At 39.6% G+C, this 19,912-nt stretch overlaps 1 protein-coding gene across 1 annotated transcript in view; it reads left to right on the top strand.

Moving 5' to 3' along the window:
- The window catches only part of LOC136144262 (ATP-binding cassette sub-family C member 4-like), a 160,309-nt gene that overhangs the window by 71,656 nt on the left and 68,741 nt on the right, over nt 1-19,912 (top strand). Inside the window, exons 18-20 of the mRNA XM_065902011.1 lie at nt 571-665; nt 9,972-10,118; nt 14,006-14,085. Of these exons, the coding sequence (XP_065758083.1) occupies nt 571-665; nt 9,972-10,118; nt 14,006-14,085 (322 nt within the window). The remainder of the gene's footprint in view (nt 1-570; nt 666-9,971; nt 10,119-14,005; nt 14,086-19,912) is intronic.

Genomic DNA, 19,912 nt, shown 5'->3' on the forward strand with positions numbered 1-19,912 from the left:
TAATATTGTATTGCAATATAGCTGATCAACAATGTTGTGATAGTTTCATTTGAATAGCGAAGGGACACAGCCATGCATATACATGTACTCATTCTCCCCCAAACTTCCCTCCCATCCAGGCTGCCACATAACATTGGGCAGAGTTCCAAGTGTTATACAATAAGCCCTTGTTGGTTACCTGTTTTAAATATAGCAGTGTGTGCATGAGCATCCACGCATTCTAACTATCCTTCCTCTTCGCAACCATAAGTTCATTTTCTAAGTCTGTCTTCACAGATAATTTTGAAAACTGAAAGTCGTGATTCAGATTTTTATTCTATTTATTTTATTTTTTTTCATTTATTTTTATTAGTTGGAAGCTAATTACTTTATAATATTGTAGTGGTTTTTGTCATGCATGTAAATACATGATTCATATTTTTAAAAGGGAGATACACACTGGGCCTTTCAAGCTGGGAAACATTTTCCAGCATAATATATATTTCTTGAATTGAGGTAATTTTTTTGTGATATTTGTGTAAAATTCTGTGTATATCTATACTGTAATATTTTTTATTTCCTGTTCCATAGGGCAAATGTACAAAATGACCTGTATTTTGGGAGATATGTAAAAGAGCATGAAGATGTAGTGTTCGTTCTGAACTGGTACTTAGGAGTTTATTCAGGTAAAGCTGAGTCATTTGCTCTGTTATACCAGAGTTTAAGGCGCTTACAATGAGTCTATGTGAGCAACAAGGGCTTCCAGAGTAATTCAGTAATGTCTTAACAGACTAAGTGTCTGAATCGCATTTACTCTATGAATTAATTAAAATAATTATTTTAAAGATCTACTAGAAGAAAAGAGGTTGAATGGGGACTCTTAATTTGGTCCATACTGGATTTTGGTAGTTAAACCAGGATTGAATATTGAGAAAATCAGCCACTGGAAATATGTAGCTATTGTGTATTCTAATAGGTGCTTTAACTAAATTTTATATCGCTGTATGGATGGGCAAGGGGATTAGAAATGGATCCCTACCCTGTGGTTCAGGTTGTTCCAGTTCTGTCTGAATAAACCTTGGCTTTTATTGATCTTGGATGAAATCCTCTGACAGAATGGGCCCCAGATAAAAGCAGTATTCCCTCCCAGGTATGCAAAGCTCCCCTTTCCACACTGCTCATTACCTGTACTTCACTAATAATTCGAGAAGCTAAGCAGGGAAGTCCATTGTCTAGAATTAGGATTCCTTCTCTTTCTTACCCTGAGATTGCAGTGTTATCTCCTCCCCAACTGTGTGATTAATTCAAACTTTTGCTTGCCAGACTAATATTATCATGATTGTCTCTATTCACAAGAGTATTTAGAATACATATAGCATAGCATTACGTACTATTTAAAGGATGTCTTTTACAAAAACTTTAAATGCCTTCTTTATCCATTCATCTGTTGATAGACATTTAGGTTGCTTCCATGTCCTAGCTTTTGTAAATAGTGTTGCTATGAACACTGGGGTGTGTGTGTCTTTTTGAACTATGATTTTCTTAGGATATGTGCCCAGTAGTGGGATTGCTGGGTCACACGATGGTTCTATTTTTTATTTTATTTATTTATTTATTTATTTTATTTTATTTTATTAGTTGGAGGCCAATTACTTCATAACATTTCAGTGGGTTTTGTCATACATTAACACGAATCAGCCATAGAGTTATACGTATTCCCCATCCCGATCACCCCTCCCACCCCCCCCTCCACCCGACTCCTCTGGGTCCTCCCAGTGCACCAGGCCCGAGCACTCGTCTCATGCATCTCACCCGGGCTAGTGATCTGTTTCACCATAGATAATATACATGCTGTTCTTTTGAAACATCCCACCCTCACCTTCTCCCACAGAGTTCAAAAGTCTGTTCTGTACTTCTGTGTCTCTTTTTCTGTTTTGCATATTGGGTTATCATTACCATCTTTCTAAATCCCATATATATGTGTTAGTATGCTGTAATGTTCTTTATCTTTCTGGCTTACTTCACTCTGTATAATGGGCTCCAGTTTCATCCATCTCATTAGAACTGATCCAAATGAATTCTTTTTAATGGCTGAGTAATATTCCATGGTGTATATGTACCACAGCTTCCTTATCCATTCATCTGCTGATGGGCATCTAGGTTGCTTCCATGTCCTGGCTATTATAAACAGTGCTGCGATGAACATTGGGGTGCACGTGTCTCTTTCAGATCGGGTTTCTTCAGTGTGTATGCCCAGAAGTGGTATTGCTGGGTCATATGGCAGTTCTATTTCCAGTTTTTTAAGAAATCTCCACACTGTTTTCCATAGTGGCTGTACTAGTTTGCATTCCCACCAACAGTGTAAGAGGGTTCTACTGTTCTCCACAGTGACTGTAGCAATTTACATTCCTACTAACAGTGAAAGAAGGTTCCCTTTTTCCACATCTTCTCTAGCATTTATTGTGTGAGGTAATACCATATCAGAATTTTGATCTGCATTTCTCTAATAATGATAATGAGCATTTTTTCATGTGCCTCTTGGCCATCTGTATATCTTCTTTGGAGAAAGGTCTATATAGACCTTCTGCCCATTTTTTGATTAGGTTTTTCTTTTAAGCTGCATGAGCTGTTTGTATACTGTGGAGACTAATCCCTGGTCAGTTACTTATTTTGTAATTATTTTCTCCCATTCTCAGGACTGTCTTTTCATTTCATTTATGATACATATATACACTGGGTCGGGGGGGGGGGGGGCTTCCTGATAGCTCAAATGGTAAAGAATCTGCCTGCAATGTGGAAGACCTGGGTTCAATCCCTGAGTCAGGAAGAACTCCTAGATAAGGGCGTGGCAACCTACTCCAGTGTTCATGCTTGCAGAATTCCATGGACAGAGGAGCCTGGCAGGCTACAGTCCATGGCGTTGCAAAGAGTTGAACATGACTGAGTGATTAACACACATATACACTGGAGTATTACTTATCCATAGAAAGGAATGAAATTGGGTCATTTGTCGAGACATGGATGGACCTAGAGTTTGTCATACAAAGTAAAGTAAGTCAGAAAGAGAAAAACAGAAAAAAAAATACTTTAATTAATGCATATATATGGAATCTAGCCTCTTTGTGGGTCTCTGCATGGTGAAGGGGCTGACATAACTCAATGAAGCTATGAGCTATGCCATGTAGGGCCACCTAAGACAGACAGGTCATAGTGCAGAGTTATGACAAAATGGGATCCACTGGAGGAGGGAATGGCAAACCCCTCCAATGTACTAACCATGAGAAACCCATGAAATGCATAAAAGGGCAAAAAGATAGGATGTCAAAAGATTAGCCCCCAGGTCAGAAGGTGTCCAATATGCTACTGGGGAAGTCCAGATCAGTTCAGTTGCTCATTCATGTCTCTTTGTGACCCCATGAATCTCAGCATGTCAGGCCTCCCTGTCCATCACCAACTCTTGGATGATTGAGTCGGTGATGCCATCCAACCATCTATTCCTCTGTCATCCCCTTCTCCTCCTGCCTTCAATCTTTCCTGGCATCAGGGGCTTTTCCAATGAGTCAGCTCTTTACATCAGGTGGCTAAAGTATTGGCGTTTCAGCTTCAACATCAGTCCTTCTAATGAATATTCAGGACTGATCTCCTTTAGGAGAGACTGGCTGGATCTCCTTGTAGTCAAGGGACTCTCAAGAGTCTTCTCCAACACCACAGTTCAAAAGCATCAGTTCTTCTGCACTCAGCTTTCTTTATAGTTCAACCCTCATATCCACACATGACCACTGGAAAAAACATATCCTTGACTTGATGAACCTTTGTTGACAAAGTAATATCTTTGCTTTTTAATATGCTGTCTAGGTTGGTCATAATTTTCCTTCCAAGGAGTAAGTGTCTTTTAATTTCATGGCTGCTATTGGGAAGAGCAGAAGACAACTACTAATAGCTCCAGACAGAATGAAGTGGCTGGGTCAAAGTGGAAATGACACTCGGTTGTGGGTGTGTCTTGTGGGGAAAGTAAAATCTGATGCTGTAAAGAACAGTATTGCATAGGAGCCTGAAAAGTTAGGTCTATGAATCCAGGTAAATTGGATGTGGTCAAACAGGAGATGGTAAGAGTAACATCGACATCTTAGAAATCAGTGAACTCAAATGGATAGAAATGGGTGAATTTAATTCAGATGACCATTGTATCCACTACTGTAGGCAAGAATCACTTTGAAGAAATGGAATAGCACTCATAATCAACAAGAGTCCAAAATGCAGTTCGTGGGTGCAACCTTAAAAATGACAGAATGATCTCGATTCATTTCCAAGGCAAACCATTCAACATCTCAGTAATCCAAATCTATGCACCGACCCCTGATGCTGAAGAAGCTGAAGTTGACCATGTCCATGAAGACCTAGAAGACCTCCTAGAACTAAATGCAGAGTTCTAGAGAATAACAAGGAGAGACTGGAAGGCCTTCTTCAATGGACAATACAAAGAAATAGAGGAAAACAACAGAAGGGAAAAGGCTTTTCAAGGAAATTGGAAATATCAAAGGAACGTTTCATCCGAAGATGGGCACAATAAAGGACAGAAACGGTAAAGACCTAATGGAAGCAGAAGAGATCAAAGAAGAGATGGAAAGAATACACAGAAGAACTGTACAATAAAGATCTTAATGACCTGGATAACCACGGTGATGTAGTCTCTTATGCAGAGCCAGACATTCTGGAGTGTGAAGTCAAGTAAGCCTTAGGAAGCACTGCTGCCTATAATGTAGTGGAGGTGATGGAATTCCAGCAGAGCTATTTAAAGTCATAAAATATGATGTTATTAAAGTGACACTCAGTGTGTCAGCAAATTTAGAAAACCCAGCAGTGGCCACAGGACTGGGAAAGCTCAAGCCTCATCCCAGTTCCAAAGAAGGGCAGTACTAAGGAATTTCAATCCACCAGATAATTGCACTCATTTACCATGCTAGTAATGTTATGCTCAAAATCCTTCAAGCTATGTTTCAGCATCGTGTGAACTGAGAACTTCGAGATGTCCAAGCTACATTTAGAAAGGCAGAGGAACCAGAGATCAAATTGCCAACATTTTCCAGATCATAGAGAAAGCACGGGAATTCCAGAAAAACATCTACCTCTGTTTCATTGGCTAAGCTAAAGCCTTTGACTATGTGGATCATAACAAACTGGGGAAAACTCTTAAAGAGATGGAAATACCAGATCATCTTATCTGTCTCCTGAGAAACCTGTATGTGGGTCAAGAAGCAACAGTTAGAACCCTGTATGGAACAACTGATTAGTTCAGGTTGGAGCAAGAAGTGTGACAAGGCTGTTTGTTGTCACCCCATTTATTTAACTTATACACAGAGCACACCATGTGAAATGCTGGGCTAGATGGGTTACAAGCTGAAGTCAAGATTGCTGGAGAGTATCAGTTTCAGGTATGTGGGTGATACCTCTGTAATGGCAGAAATAAAGAAGGAACTAAAGAGCCTCTTGATGAGGGTGAAGAAGGAGGGTGAAAAAGCCAACTTAAAACTGAATATTAAAAAAATTAAGATCATGGTGTCCAGTCCCATCACTTCATGGCAAACAGAAGGGGAAAATCTGGGAGCAGTGACGGATTTCCTCTTCTTGGGTTCTAAAATCCCTGCAGATGGTGACTGCAGCCGTGAAATTAGAAGACAATTGCTTCTTGGCAGGAAAGCTTTGACAAACCTAGATAGTGTGCTAAAAAGCAGAGACATCACTTTGCCAACAAAGGTCTGTATACACAAGGCTATCTTTCCAGTAGTCATGTTCATATGTTAGAGCTGGACAATAAAGAAGGCTGAGCACCAAAGAATTGATGCTTTTGAACTGTGGCATTGGAAAATATTCTTGAGAGTCCCTTGGACTGCAAGGAGATCCAACCAGCCCATCCTAAAGGAGATCAGTCCTGGGTGTTCACTGGAAAGACTGATGTTGAGGCTGAAACTCCAATACTTTGGCCACCTGATGCAAATAGCTGACTCACTGGAAAAGACTCTGATGCTAGCAAAGGTTGAATGCAGAAGGAGAAGAGGGTGACAGAGGATGAGCTAGTTGGATAGCATCACCGATTCATGAACTTGGGCAAACTCCAGGAGATGGTGAGGGACAGGGAAGACTGGCGTGCTGCTGTCCATGGGGTTGTATAGAGCTGGATATGACTTGGCGACTGAACAACAACATGGAATCTAGAAAAATGGTACAGTTGAACCTATTTTCAGGGGATGAATAGAGTTGTAGATGTAGAGAATAGATGTTTGTACACAGAGCGGGAGTGGGGAGGTGAGAGAGATGAATCGGAAGATTCAGATTGACATATGTACGTTACCATGTGTAAAACAGATAGCTAGTGGGAAGCTGGTACATAGCACAGGGTGCTCAGCTCAGTGCTCTGCAATGACCTAGAGTGGAGGGAATGGGGGAAGGGAGGTCTAAGAGAGAAGGGATATATATATATGTATAGCTGATTTACTTTGTTGAACAGCAGAAACTAACACAACATTGAAAAGCAACTATACCCCAATTATTTTTTTAAAATAACTAAACATTGAAATATTCTCACAGGTAATGCTTGTACAAGCTTCCTACAAAGAGTAAGATACGTAAAAATCCACTCATTGAAATTTGGTATTTATTTTATTGATCACTTGATAAGAAACTTGAATCTACCAGTTTTTAACTTCTGAATTGGTGGACAATGAGGGCTTAAAGAAGAAGAAAGGGATTCTGTTACAAATTAATATAGGACGGTGGGCTAAGGCAAACTCCTGTTGATGGAATTCAGAAATTTAAGCTGCTTTCAAAAATTAAATAACACTGATGTGGTAACTGAATGGAAAAAAGTACTTGATGGAATATATATTGCCAAAGTTATCCCCACTCTGTATAGCATTGTGAGTTGAAGAGATGTTTGGAGGGCTATTTTAATTTTTATATGCATCAGTTCAGTTCAGTTCAGTTGCTCAGTCATGTCTGACTCTTTGTGACCCCATGAATCGCAGCACGCCAGCCCCCCCCATCCATCACCAACTCCCAGAATTTACTCAAACTCATGTCCATCGAGTTGGTGATGCCATCCAGCCATCTCATCCTCTGTTGTCCCCTTCTCCTCCTGCCCCCAGTCCCTCCAAGCATCAGGGTCTTTTCCAATGAGTCAACCCTTTGCATGAGGTGGCCAAAGTACTGGAGTTTCAGCTTCAGCATCAGTCCTTCCATTGAACACCCATGACTGATCTCATTTAGGATGAACTTGTTGGATCTCCTTGCAGTCCAAGTGACTCTCAAGAGTCTTCTCCAACACCACAGTTCAAAAGCATCAATTTTTCGGCGCTCAGCTTTCTTCACAGTCCAACTCTCACATCCATACGTGACCACTGGAAAAACCATAACCTTGACCAGATGGACCTTTGTTGGCCAAGTAATGTCTCTGATTTTTAATATGCTATATAGTTTGGTCATAACTTTCCTTCCAAGGAGTAAGTGTCTTTTAATTTCATGGCTGCAGTCACCATCTGCAGTGATTTTGGGGCACAAAAAATGAAGTCTGACACCAGTTCCACTGTCTCCCCATCTATTTCCCATGAGGTGATGGGACCAGATGCCATGATCTTCGTTTTCTGAATGTTAAGCTTTAAGCCAACTTTTTCACTCTCCTCTTTCACTTTCATCAAGAGGCTTTTTAGTTCCTCTTCACTCTCTGCCATAAAGGTGGTGTCATCTGCAAATCTGAGGTTATTGATATTTCTCCCAGCAATCATGATTCCAACTTGTGCTTCTTCCAGCCCAGGGTTTCTCATGATGTACTCTGCATATAAGTTAAAAAAGCAGAGTGACAATATACAGCCTTGACGTACTCCTTTTGCTATTTGGAACCAGTGTGTCGTTCCATGTCCAGTTCTAACTGTTGCTTCCTGACCTGCATACAGGTTTCTCAAGAGGCAGGTCAGGTGGTCTGGTATTCCCATCTCTTTCAGAATTTTCCAGTTTATTGTGATCCACACAGTCGAAGGTTTTGGCATAGTCAATAAAGCAGAAATAGATGTTTTTCTAGAACTCTCTTGCTTTTTCGATGATCCAGCGGATATTGGCAATTTGATCTCTGGTTCCTCTGCCTTTTCTAAAACCAGCTTGAACATCTGGAAGTTCATGGTTCATGTATTGCTGAAGCCTGCATTGGAAAATTTTGAGCATTACTTTACTAGCGTGTGAGATGAGTGCAATTGTACGGTAGTTTGAGCATTCTTTGGGATTGCCTTTCTTAGGGATTGGAATGAAAACTAAGCTTTACCAGTCCTGCGGCCACTGCTGAGTTTTCCAAATTTGCTGGCATATTGAGTGCAGCACTTTCACAGCATCATGTTTCAGGATTTGAAATAGCTCAACTGGAATTCCATCACATCCACTAGCTTTGTTCGTAGTGATGCTTTCTAAGGCCCACTTGACTTCACATTCCAGGATGTCTGGCTCTAGGTGAGTTATCACACCATTGTGATTATCTGGATCATGAAGATCTTTTTTGTACAGTTCTTCTGTGTATTCTTGCCACCTCTTCTTAATATCTTCTGCTTCTGTTAGGTCCATACCGTTTCAGTCCTTTATCGAACCCATCTTTGCCTGAAATGTTCCCTTGATATCTCTGATTTTCTTGATGCGATCTCTAGTCTTTCCCATTCTGTTGTTTTCCTCTATTTCTTTGCATTGATATGTGAGCAAGGCTTTCTTATCTCTCCTGGCTACTCTTTGGAACTGTACATTCAAATGGGTATATCTTTCCTTTTCTCCTTTGCTTTTTGCTTCTCTTCTTCTCATAGCTATTTGTAATGCCTCCTCAGACAACCATTTTGTCTTTTTGCATTTCTTTTCTATGGGGATGGTCTTGATCCCTGTCTCCTGTGCTCTTTTATGTCATTAATATGGCATAAATTTAAATGATTATATTTATTTACAAATGTTTTGGGGTTCTATAAAATAGTGAGAGGTTAGTTTAGATTATCTCGTTTAGATTATCTCATGTCAACATATAATATGTAGTTTCTCCAGTTCAATTATTTAAGAGATTGTCCACTTGCAACTTAACATGGTCTCTTCATACTCCTTGTAGCTACTTGGGCATAGAAGTAGCTAGTTTATTTGTATTATTTTAAATTTTTATTAATTTTTATTACAGTTGCTTTCCAATGTTGTTTTAGTTTTTGTTGTACAGCCAAGTGAACCATTGAACATATATCCTATCTTTGGATTTCCTTTTCATTTAGGTCACCACAGAGTATTAAATAGAGTGAGTTCTTAAAAAGCTACTTTACATGGAAGTAAATTTCCTTGTAAATTACAAGGAAATGGTAGATCATGTCTCCTTTTTCCTATTAATTCTTGTGCTGGTAGCAAAGCTTTGGAGAAGGGAATGGCAACCCACACATTCCGCTATTCTTGCCTGGAAAATTCCATGGACAGAGGAGCCTGGGGTCTACAGTCCATGGGGTTGCAAAGAGTATGACACAGCTGAGCAACTAACACTTTCACTTTCACCAAAGCATACTTTACTTTTAGATTATGGGACATGTTGTAAATAATGAGATTTGAAATGTGGCGAAAAAAATATCAGCTACTTGTATAATTATCTTTCTTATAAGTTTTATTAGAACTTGTAATTGAATTTGGCCTAGAATGAAACTGTAGTTTACACAATTTTTCCTCCATGTTGTTTCTATTTAGTGAGAGGAAAACAGTGATTTTTACACTTTTCTTTATAAATGTATTTTTTGAAAGCATTAAACTCTTAGAAAATCTACTTTATATATATATACATATATATATATATATGTTTTTTATTCTGTATTCTGTGTATGTAAACCTCTATACAAATTTTATTTATAGAATAAAATACACAGTATCTTTTTAAACTGCCTGCCATGCTTTAGCATGGTTGAGGATAAGACAGAGATCTTCTGCTGATTGATGCTTCTTTATTTCAGGGTTAACTGTGTCTACTGTCCTTTTTGGCATCACACGGTCTCTGTTGATATTCTACATCCTTGTTAATTCTTCACAAACTTTGCACAACAAAATGTTGGAGGCCATTTTAAGAGCTCCGGTATTGTTCTTCAATATAAATCCAATAGGTAAGTCAGACACCAAATTTTTCAGTGAATATGTCTTGTTAACACATTAAGTGCCTGGTTACATTTTCATATTTGAAAATGGAAGATACACTTGGAAGAAAATCACTGTGTCTGTTTATTCATTTTCTACACAAACTTCACTGATAATTTTTCCTGCCAGAGCAAATCTGAAAATAGGAACATATAATCTTTTATTCCAATTTATGCATGTCTGTAAAAATACATGAATGTTTACTTTGCAGGATGATTTAGGAGTCCATTTGTTATGTGGCATATGAAACACCTAACAGATGATGCAAATGTCTTGAAATGTTTTTGACCAGCTGTTGAAACGTTGGGTGTGTTATGTAGAGTTAAGCTAATGAGAAAGAACCTTTTCCCAGGAACATCTCTACAGAAGACAGGCTATGTGTTTCTTTCTTTCATTGTCCATCCTTTTCTGAGACCACAGAGCTCTGACACATGCCCGTATTTTGAGTTTTACCTAAATGGTAATGTAAGATTAATTAAAATACAAGATCAGTGAAATGCAAACATCCTCTTTAATAAAATCAACCTTCTAGTTTTACAATGGACTTTTGGTTACATTTAAGAGGTCTTGTGGCTTATAGCAGGTGGATCTTCAGTGTTAAATAAAAGTGTCCCTGAAGGGTTCCTAGTGGTTGCTTCTCTCCACCCTGAGGCCTTCACCTGTCTTGCTTTGGAAGGTAGTCTCCTGATCTGGGTTCCTATGAAGAGTAAGTTCATCATTGTACATGCCCACTCTGTCCAGTTGGTTAGACTTGTGCTGAGGCCCAGGGTGACTTTGTTTTTGCAGGTGATTATTGACAGGACCTGTTGAGACAGGGGTGTGACTGGAGGGAGGACAGGAGTAGCCTTGGCCTGGCTATCAACTAGCTGTGTGATCAAGGTCAAAGTAGGTAGATACTACGGGAAGCAAATCTTCAGGCAAGATGTTGTCATGGTTATAAGTATTGACCCTGGATCCAACTTCCTGGGTTCAGTCCTGGTGCTAGTTACTAATAGTAATAGCCAGTTATAGTTATGTTAATACTTATATGCTAGTTATTTAATTTCTCTGTGTTTCAATTTTCTTACCTGTAAAATGAGGATACTGTTCACACACTTACCAATATCTCACTATTGTGGCCATTAAGCATGCTAATAGTTCACAGCATTTAGCACAGGGTCAGTGCCTAATGAACCTCAGTGAGGATGCCGACATCGGGTCTGGGAACTTCCTCTCCTGTGAAATGGGAATAACCACTGCCCTTCCTGTTTCACAAGACTTGTGAGGATTAAATAAGACTGTTTAGGGCAGCATCTTGTGCAGATTTATTCAAGACATGTTCTTTAGTCCAGGCACTGTGAGGAGCACAGGATAGTAAATGGCAGAGGCCCACACAGTCTCTTCTCATTACAAAGCTGAAATGAGAAAGTAATTGGAAAGGTTTTTGCTATTGCAGCTGTGAAGTCTCTATACATTGCCTGTTAATGTGAAAACTACAGTCATAAATTTGGGAGCATCAAGTGGGACTGAATTTCTGTTATCACAGCCTCTGAGTGGTTGTGACCACTGTTAACCAGGCTCTTGATGGCCTGTTGGCTTCTCCAGATGCTGATTTATTATTCAAGGATTTGGGACCAAGTTTGAATCTTTAAGGTCACTAATCCTAGAGCAGCAGGCATACACAGTGTGTATCTTATCTCCCCCTCCTGTGTCTATTATCAGAACTTCATTCCTTCAAGAAAATAGAAGCCCAAATAAGTACTGCAAAGATAGGTCCAAAGGTTTAGGGGCATCAGTTATTTACTCTTTTGGTGGTATATTGAATTGAACTCTTTTCTGTGTTTACTTTCAAAAGTAGAATTTTAAATAGATAATTTATGGTGGTCTTGGTTTCTGGTATGTGATGGCATGAAGAGAAAACCACATACAGTGGTATTACTTGTTACCAAGTTCAAGCTCGCTCTGCCTGCCTCACAATGCTGATATGTCTTACAGACAATGTGCTAAGGCAAAGAATAATGACTTTATTAGGAAACCTGGCCGACTGAGAAGATGGCAGACTAAAATCTCAAAATAACCATCTTATTGGGATCTAGATGCCTGGTTCTTTTACAGAATATAGGGGAGAGTGGGCAAGGAAGTGAAGTCAAAAGGCCATTTATCTTAAACAATAAGAGGATAGTTTTTCTGCAGCCATTCACAGGTGGTGAGGGTCAGATTGTCTCCATGTAAGATGATAAAAGCCACTTTAGTCTAATATTCAGGCAGAAGGGCAGGGTTCCCTGACAAAAACAGTGAATAGCAATGGTCAAAGAAACAGATCCAGCATGGAGTCAATATTGGCTCATCCCTGTTATAGTTCCTTTGATGTGTGCCTCCCCTGTCTGGGGCCAGTGTCCTGTTCTTTCTCATCCTGAGTTTCCTTCGGGTGCAGCACCCTCACAGAGGTGGCTGCAGAGTCCTGATGGCTGCAGCATCCTTTGTTTACTGAAGCGACAGGTGACATTTTTAGTTTATGCCAGATATTTACCAGAAATTCTCATATTCTATCCTGCAACCTTAAGGATATACTATTATTGTAGATTCTGAGAAGGGAAGTAAAATCAATGATAAGTGATTCTTGGTCATTTAGCAATATTTCAGTTTTCCTGCCTACATCCCTTTGGTCTTCTTAGATGCTTATTCATAAGTCTGTGCTTGTCACACCTAGTACACCTCTGAAAATAAGGGCTTATTACCCCAGTAGTAAACTTACAGCTTGGAAATGGCCACAAGCCATAATTTCCCAAAATGTGAGCTTCTGTGAGCCATTTAGAGGGAAAAAAACAATTGCAGAGAGGTTATAGTTATGTTTATTTAAAAAGTATCACTTGGCAAAATTAATCTTGATAATTAAAGCAAAATTGGTGTAACAATTAGGATAAACTTAGGTATTTTGCAACTATTTATTTACCAATTTAGCACTTGGAATGAACCTTAGATGGGATGGATCTAAAGGGAGGGAACTTTCTCAAATCCACCAACCCTTCCTGTTACTGCCACAAGATTCCCCCGTTCTTTTAGAAATAAGGACTCAAATTTCAATTCCCCACCCACTGCCATTTGGTGGTATTTTTGTTTCTCTTTAGGTATCATCCTATTTTGTCTTTCTTTTTACCACTGACATTAGCTTATTTCATATGAATTTGTAATATATTAAATTTGTTGTTGTGTTACCACTAAGTCTAACTCTTTTGTAGTCCCATGGACTCTAGCCTGCCAGGCTCTTCTGTCCATGGGATTTCCCAGGTAAGAATACTGGCTGCTGCTGCTGCTAAGTCGCTTCAGTCATGTCCTACCCTGTGCTACCCCATAGATGGCAGCCCACCAGGCTCCTCCATCCCTGGGATTCTCCTAGCAAGAACACTGGAGCGGGTTGCCATTTCCAACTCTAGGGGATCTTCCTGACCCAGGAATTGAACTCCTGTCTCCTATGTCTCCTGCATTGGCAGGTGGATTCTTTAGCATGAGCCCCTAGGGAAGCCCAATATATTAAATATTTAGTACATGTACTTAAAAAAAAATTATTTATTTATTTATTTTTAGTTGCATGGGTCTTTGTTGCTGCACATTGTGGTCGCTTTTTCTGTTGCAGAGCTCAGGCTCTAGGCACATGGACTTCAGTAGTTGTGGTGCACAGGCTTAGTTGCTCTGTGGCATGTGGAATCTTCTTGCACCAGAGATCAAACCATGTCCCCCGCACTGGGGACACTGTATCACCAGGAAAGTCCCTAAATACATATACTTCAAAAATATTGTTTTGATTTGTTCATGTATTATTTCTCTTAAAGCTCCTATCTGAGGAAATGAGTAATTTTTTGTATTCCTATTCTTGCAGGAAGAATTTTAAATCGTTTCTTCAAAGACATTGGGCATATGGATGACTTGCTGCCCCTGATATTTCAAGATTTCATACAGGTAGTGTAGCAGTCCTGCCAGAGTTCTCACAGGGAAGAGCAGAGTGCCTGCTTCTCAAGGATTTTTCACAGGGGATTGGAGGTGGGCCTTTCAGCCTGCTGATGTCGCCTGTTATCTTCAGTAAGAGGCTGTGTTTCTGAGAGACAGGTATGGCTGTGATTGGGAGGTTGAGTTAACATGAGTGACACCTGGGGCAGGAGTGGCTACATGGTCATGTCAAGGTTGGTCTGAAGCAGTGACATGCTGGGTAAGTGGTTCTCTCTCTGCCTTCCAGGTGTCTGGTATGGATTCCCTTTACTGTGAGCACGTTTCACAACAGAGAAACAATCACCTCTCATGGAAAGATAACCTAGATTAACTAAATTATGCATTGTATTGGGTTTCCCAAGTGGCTCAGTGGTAAAGAATTTACCTGCCAATGCAAGAGATGCAAGAGATGTGGGTTCGATTCCTGGGTTGGGAAGATGCCCTGAAGAATGGAATGGCAACCCACTTCAGTATTCTTGCCTAGAAAATTCCACAGACAAAGGAGCCTGGTGGGCTATAGTCCATGGGGCTGCAAAGAGTCGGACACAGCTAAGCACGAGCATGATATATTGTATTCCCACAGGGGACAATTATTTGCTGCACCTTTTTATTTGGATAAAGCCAGGTGTGGTTACTTACAAAGAAAAGATTGGTTAAAAATAAGGTTAAAATAATACTTTAACAAGGACAGTGTTGTTTACTTGCTAAATTGTGTCCAACTCTTTTGTAACACCATGGACTGCAGCCCACCAGGCTTCTCCATCCATAGTATTTCTCAGGCAAGGCTACCAGAGTGGGTTGCCATTTCCTTGTCCAGGGAATATTCCTAACCCAGAGATCAGACTTGTGTCTCCTGCAGTGTAGGCAGATTCTTACCACTGAGGCACCTGGGAAGTCCAACAATTTTAATAGAGAGCAGCTTTGAAGATATGAATGCTTTTACGCCAGTAATTCAATTATGGGATAAAAGTCATCTCAGAAAATGTCTTTTGCTTTTTGTAGACAGTTTTTCTTTTCACAAGCTGATTGCTCTGTCTTAAGGTGTCTTATTGCCAAATTCAGACTTAAATCGAAGAAAGTAGGGAAAACCACTGGACCATTCAGTTACGACCTAAATCAAATCCCTTATGATTATATAGTGAAAGTGAGAGATAGGTTTAAGAGACTAGATCTGCTGGACAGAGTGCTTGATGAACTATGGATGGAGGTTTGTGATATTGTATAAGAGACAGGGATCAAGACCATCCCAAGGACAAAGAAATGCAAAAAGTAAAATGACTGTCAGAGGAGGCCTTACAAATAGCTGTGAAAAGAAGAGAAGTGTAAAGCAAAGGAGAAAAGGAAAGATTAACCCATTTGAATGCAGAGTTCCAAAGAATAGCAAGGAGAGATAAGAAAGCCTCCTCAGCAATCAGTGCAAAGAAATAGAAGAAAACAATAGAATGGGAAAGACTAGAGATCTCTTCGAGAAAATTAGAGATACCTAGGGGATATTTCATGCAAAAATGGGCTCAATAAAGGACAGAAATGTTATGGACCTAACAGAATCAGAAGATATTAAGAAGAGGTGGCAAGAATACACATAAGTGTACAAAAAAGATCTTCAGGACCAGATAATCATGATAGTGTGATCACCCACCTAGAGCCAGACATCCTGGAATTTGATGTCAAGTGGGCCTTAGGAAGCATCACTAAAACAAAGCTAGTGGAGGTGATGGAATTCCAGTTGAGCTACTTCAGATCCTAAAAGATGATGCTGTGAAAGTGCTGCACTCAGTATGCCAGAAAATTTGGAAAACTCAGCAGTGGCCACAGAACTGAAAAAGGTCAGTTTTCATTCCAATCTCATAGAAAGGCAATGCCAAAGAATGCTCAAACTACTGCACAATTGCACTCATCTCACACGCTAGTGAAGTAATGCTCAAAATTTCCCAAGCCACGTTTCTTCTCCTGCTTTCAATCCTTCCACCATCAGGCTCTTTTCCAGTGAGTCAGTTCTTCACATCAGGTGGCCAAAGTATTGGAGTTTCAGCTTCAGCGTGAGCCCTTCCAATGAACACCCAGGAGTGATCTCCTTTAGGATGGACTGGTTGGATCTCCTTGCAGTCTGAGGGACTGTTAAGAGTCTTTTCCAACACCACAGTTCAAAAGCATCAATTCTTATGTATCCTCATGAAAATATATGGTAAATATTTCCATTTTTAATGGTCAGTTTAATGTCAGCTTGACCAGACTACATTTCTCAGTTATTCAGTCAAAAAGTGATCTGTATGTTTCTCTGTAGGTATTTTGTAGATGTGATTGAAGTCCATATTCAGTTAATTTTAAGTAGGGACAATGCCTCCCTGAAGTAAAAGAAATTCTGCTTGTGGAGAACAGCATCAACTCCCGCCCAAGGGTTCTAGCCTGTCCTTTGTAACAGGCGAACCTGAGGATTTTGTACTTGCCCAGTCAAGTTAGATTGTGGAGTATTATCTTTTTTATATTGCTATATTCAGTTCATTGGTATGTTGTTTAATATTCCGAGACAGTTTGGTTTGTAATTTTTCTTTCTTTTAATGTCTTTATCTGTTTTTTTTTTTTATATCATGATAATGCTGGACTCATGTACTCTGGAAAAGTTTGGTAAAACTTTTCTGTACAATGTTTTTGTAAAGCCCTCTGGACTTACAGTCTTTTCTTTGAGAAATCTAAAATTTATGTATTCAGGGAAGCCCATGTAGTCAGGGAATTCCCTGGTAGTCCATGGGTCACGACTTTATGCTTTTACTGTTGTGAGCCTGGGTTCGATTGCTGGTAGGAAAACTAAGATTCCACAAGCTGCATAGTAAGGCCAAAGCAATAAAATAAAGTAAAATGAAATAAAGGATTCAGATTCTTAAATCAATATGCAGTTATTCAGATTTTCTATGTCATTATGTTAGTTTTGTATGTCGTTTTTTAAGACATTTGTCCTTTACATTAAAATTTAAAAATTTATCTGCACAATGTTTATTATATTCTCTTTGTAATGCTATGGTATCTTTTGTATTAAAATGAAAGCTAAAGTATTAGTTCCTCAGTCATGTCCCACTCTTTGTAATCCCATGGACTGTAGCCTGTCAGGCTCCTCTGTCCATGGGATTTTTCAGGCAAAAATACTGGTGTAGGTTGCCATTTCCTTTTCCAGATCTTCCCAACCCAGGGCTCAAACCTGGATCTCCCCTATTGCAAGCAGATTCTTTACCATCTGAGCCACCAGGGAAGCCCAGTCTTTTGTGTTATCCTCTTTTAATTCATGTGAATTGTAACTTTTCTCTCTTTTTTTTTTCTTTTGCATTTTTGGTGATTTTAAAGAGCCAGGCTTTGTGTTTGTTGATTTTTCTGTTTAAAAGTTAGTTTTCTTTTTCATTCAGGTCTTTTGTCATTTAGTTGCTCAATTGTGTCTGACTTTTTGCGGCCTCTTGGACTGCAGCACGCCAGACTTGCCTGTCCTTCACTATCTCCCAGAGTTTGTTCAAACTCAGGCCCATTGAGTTGATGATGCCATCCAACCATCTCATCCTCAGTTGCTCCCTTCTCCTCCTGCCCTCAGTCTTTCCCAGCATCAGGGTCTTTTCCAGTGAGTCAGCCCTTCACATCAGATGGCCAAAGTATTGGAGCTTCAGCATCCAATCTTTCCAGTGAATAATCAGCATTGATTTCCTTTGGGATTGACTGGTTTGATCTCCTTGCTGTCCCAGGGACTCTCAAGAGGCTTTTTTTCTTTTTTCTCTTATTTTCATTCTTCTACATACTTTATGTTCTATCTTTTTCTTTTATTTATAAGATAGATTTCAAAACCCTTGACTTTTAGCTTTTTTTAAAGACTTTTTTTCTTTTTTAAAAGGTATTTTAATTTTATTGGAATATGGTTGATTTACAATGTTGTGTTTGTTTCAGATGTACAGCAAAGTGATTCAGTTATACATGTACAAATATTCATTCTTTTTTAGATTCTTTTTTCCTATTGGTTATCACAAAATGTTGAGTAGATTTCCCTGTAATATACTTATATAGTGCTCTTCTTTTGAAGGTGTACCTTGTTAAATTAACAAATAAGTGGGCTCCAGACTTAAATTTTGTAATAACGTTGAACACTGACAAAAGTGGAAGGGAAGCTATTGACCAATGAGATACACTAACCATGAAGGAAGAGATACTTCATGTTTCCCTAAAGCTTCTTGTTGTTCTGGTTAGCAAACTGTGAATCAAACCCCACTATTCACTCTTTAGTGGAGTTAGCTGTGACTTTCAGTTGGGAGCGAATTGAAGGATACTCAGGTCCCAGAGCTAACTGGTTGTGAAAAGATCCAAGGCAGCCAAATGAGGGATGAAAAATGTGATTAATATATCCCAAGCAAAGGGCAGGTTTAGAAATTTTAGTCTTAGGCTTTGTACGTGTGTGTGTATGCATGTTAGTCACTCAGTTGTGTCTTATTCTTTGCAATCTGATGGACTATAGACTGCCAGCCTCCTCTGTCCATGGAATTCTCCAGGCAAGAATAATGGAGTGTGGTGCCATTCCCTTTTATGGGGGATCTTCCCAAGCCAGGGATTGAACTGGGGTCTTCCTGCAATGCAGACAGATTCTTTACCATCTGAGTCACCGGGGAAGTCCAGGGTTTGTATAGCTAAGACTCATCATATAGCTAAGACTCACCAATGTTTTATAATGTCCTGATTTAACATAATTAAATGAGTTGGGTTATATCAAAGGAAACAGAGGTGATGAAGGAGGGATATGAGAACCAGAGCTGATCTCTAAACTTCCTGAGACGTGCAAGCTATTGTAACTGCTTACATGAAGACTCAGCACTGACCCTTGGTTAGTGTTAAGCTTGTGTGCTTAGTTGCTCAGTCATGTCCAACTCTACAACCTCATGGATTGTATACTGCCAGGTTTCTCTGTCCCTGGGGATTCTGAAGGCAAGAATACTGGAGAGGGTTGCCATGTCCTCCTCCAGGGGATCTTCTCAACCCAGAGATCAAAGGCAGGTTTCCCACATTGCAGGCAGATTCTTTACCATCTGAGCCACCAGGGAAGCCCATCTCAGCACAATATTGGGTTAATGGAGTTTCTCCTCCAGGTATAGATTGTCATCCTCTGCCAACTGAAGAACTTTTCTAAATTGTGAAAAATCACCATTTTCTTTCAAGTGAAAGAGTTCATCTAAGAATTTTTTTTTTTATTGTGCATGTGGATTCATAGACTTTGGATAGAATTTCCCAAATGGTGTGGTCCAAATGGGAAATATATAAAAATAATGATTATCCTTATTTGGGGAGTATCAAGACTTGGGTCACTTGCTTCTGAGTCAATATGTTTCTTTCTTTATATCCATCCTTGTCTCTGTTCCATAATGTGCCAGAGGTGCAGATGTGGTCCATCAAATGGGCCTGGAATCCAACCAGTGGGGGGAATTGTGTGTGTAGCTTGAATTGGGCTTTTTTTAATTCCTGGGGATGTAAGAGAAAGAAATGAGGTTTGCTTTAAGGAAGGGATTTATTGTGTATTTATTGTACACTAGGATCTTTTGTTTCCTTCTTCAGATGTTGGCTTTTTGCTTAGATACTATTTTCATCTTCTACAAACTTCTATAAAGTGTTCGAGATGGCTGACAATAAATGATTCACAAATGTATATACATATAAAAGTAAAAGTGCTCAGTCATGTTCAACTCTTTGGGACCCCATGGACTGTAGCCTGCCAGGCTCCTCTGTCCATGGAATTTTCCAGGCAGGAATACTGGAGTTGGTTGCCAGTCCCTTCTCCAGGGGA

This window comes from Muntiacus reevesi, chromosome 11 (genome assembly GCF_963930625.1).
Source record: "Muntiacus reevesi chromosome 11, mMunRee1.1, whole genome shotgun sequence".
Classification (NCBI taxonomy): domain Eukaryota; kingdom Metazoa; phylum Chordata; class Mammalia; order Artiodactyla; family Cervidae; genus Muntiacus; species Muntiacus reevesi.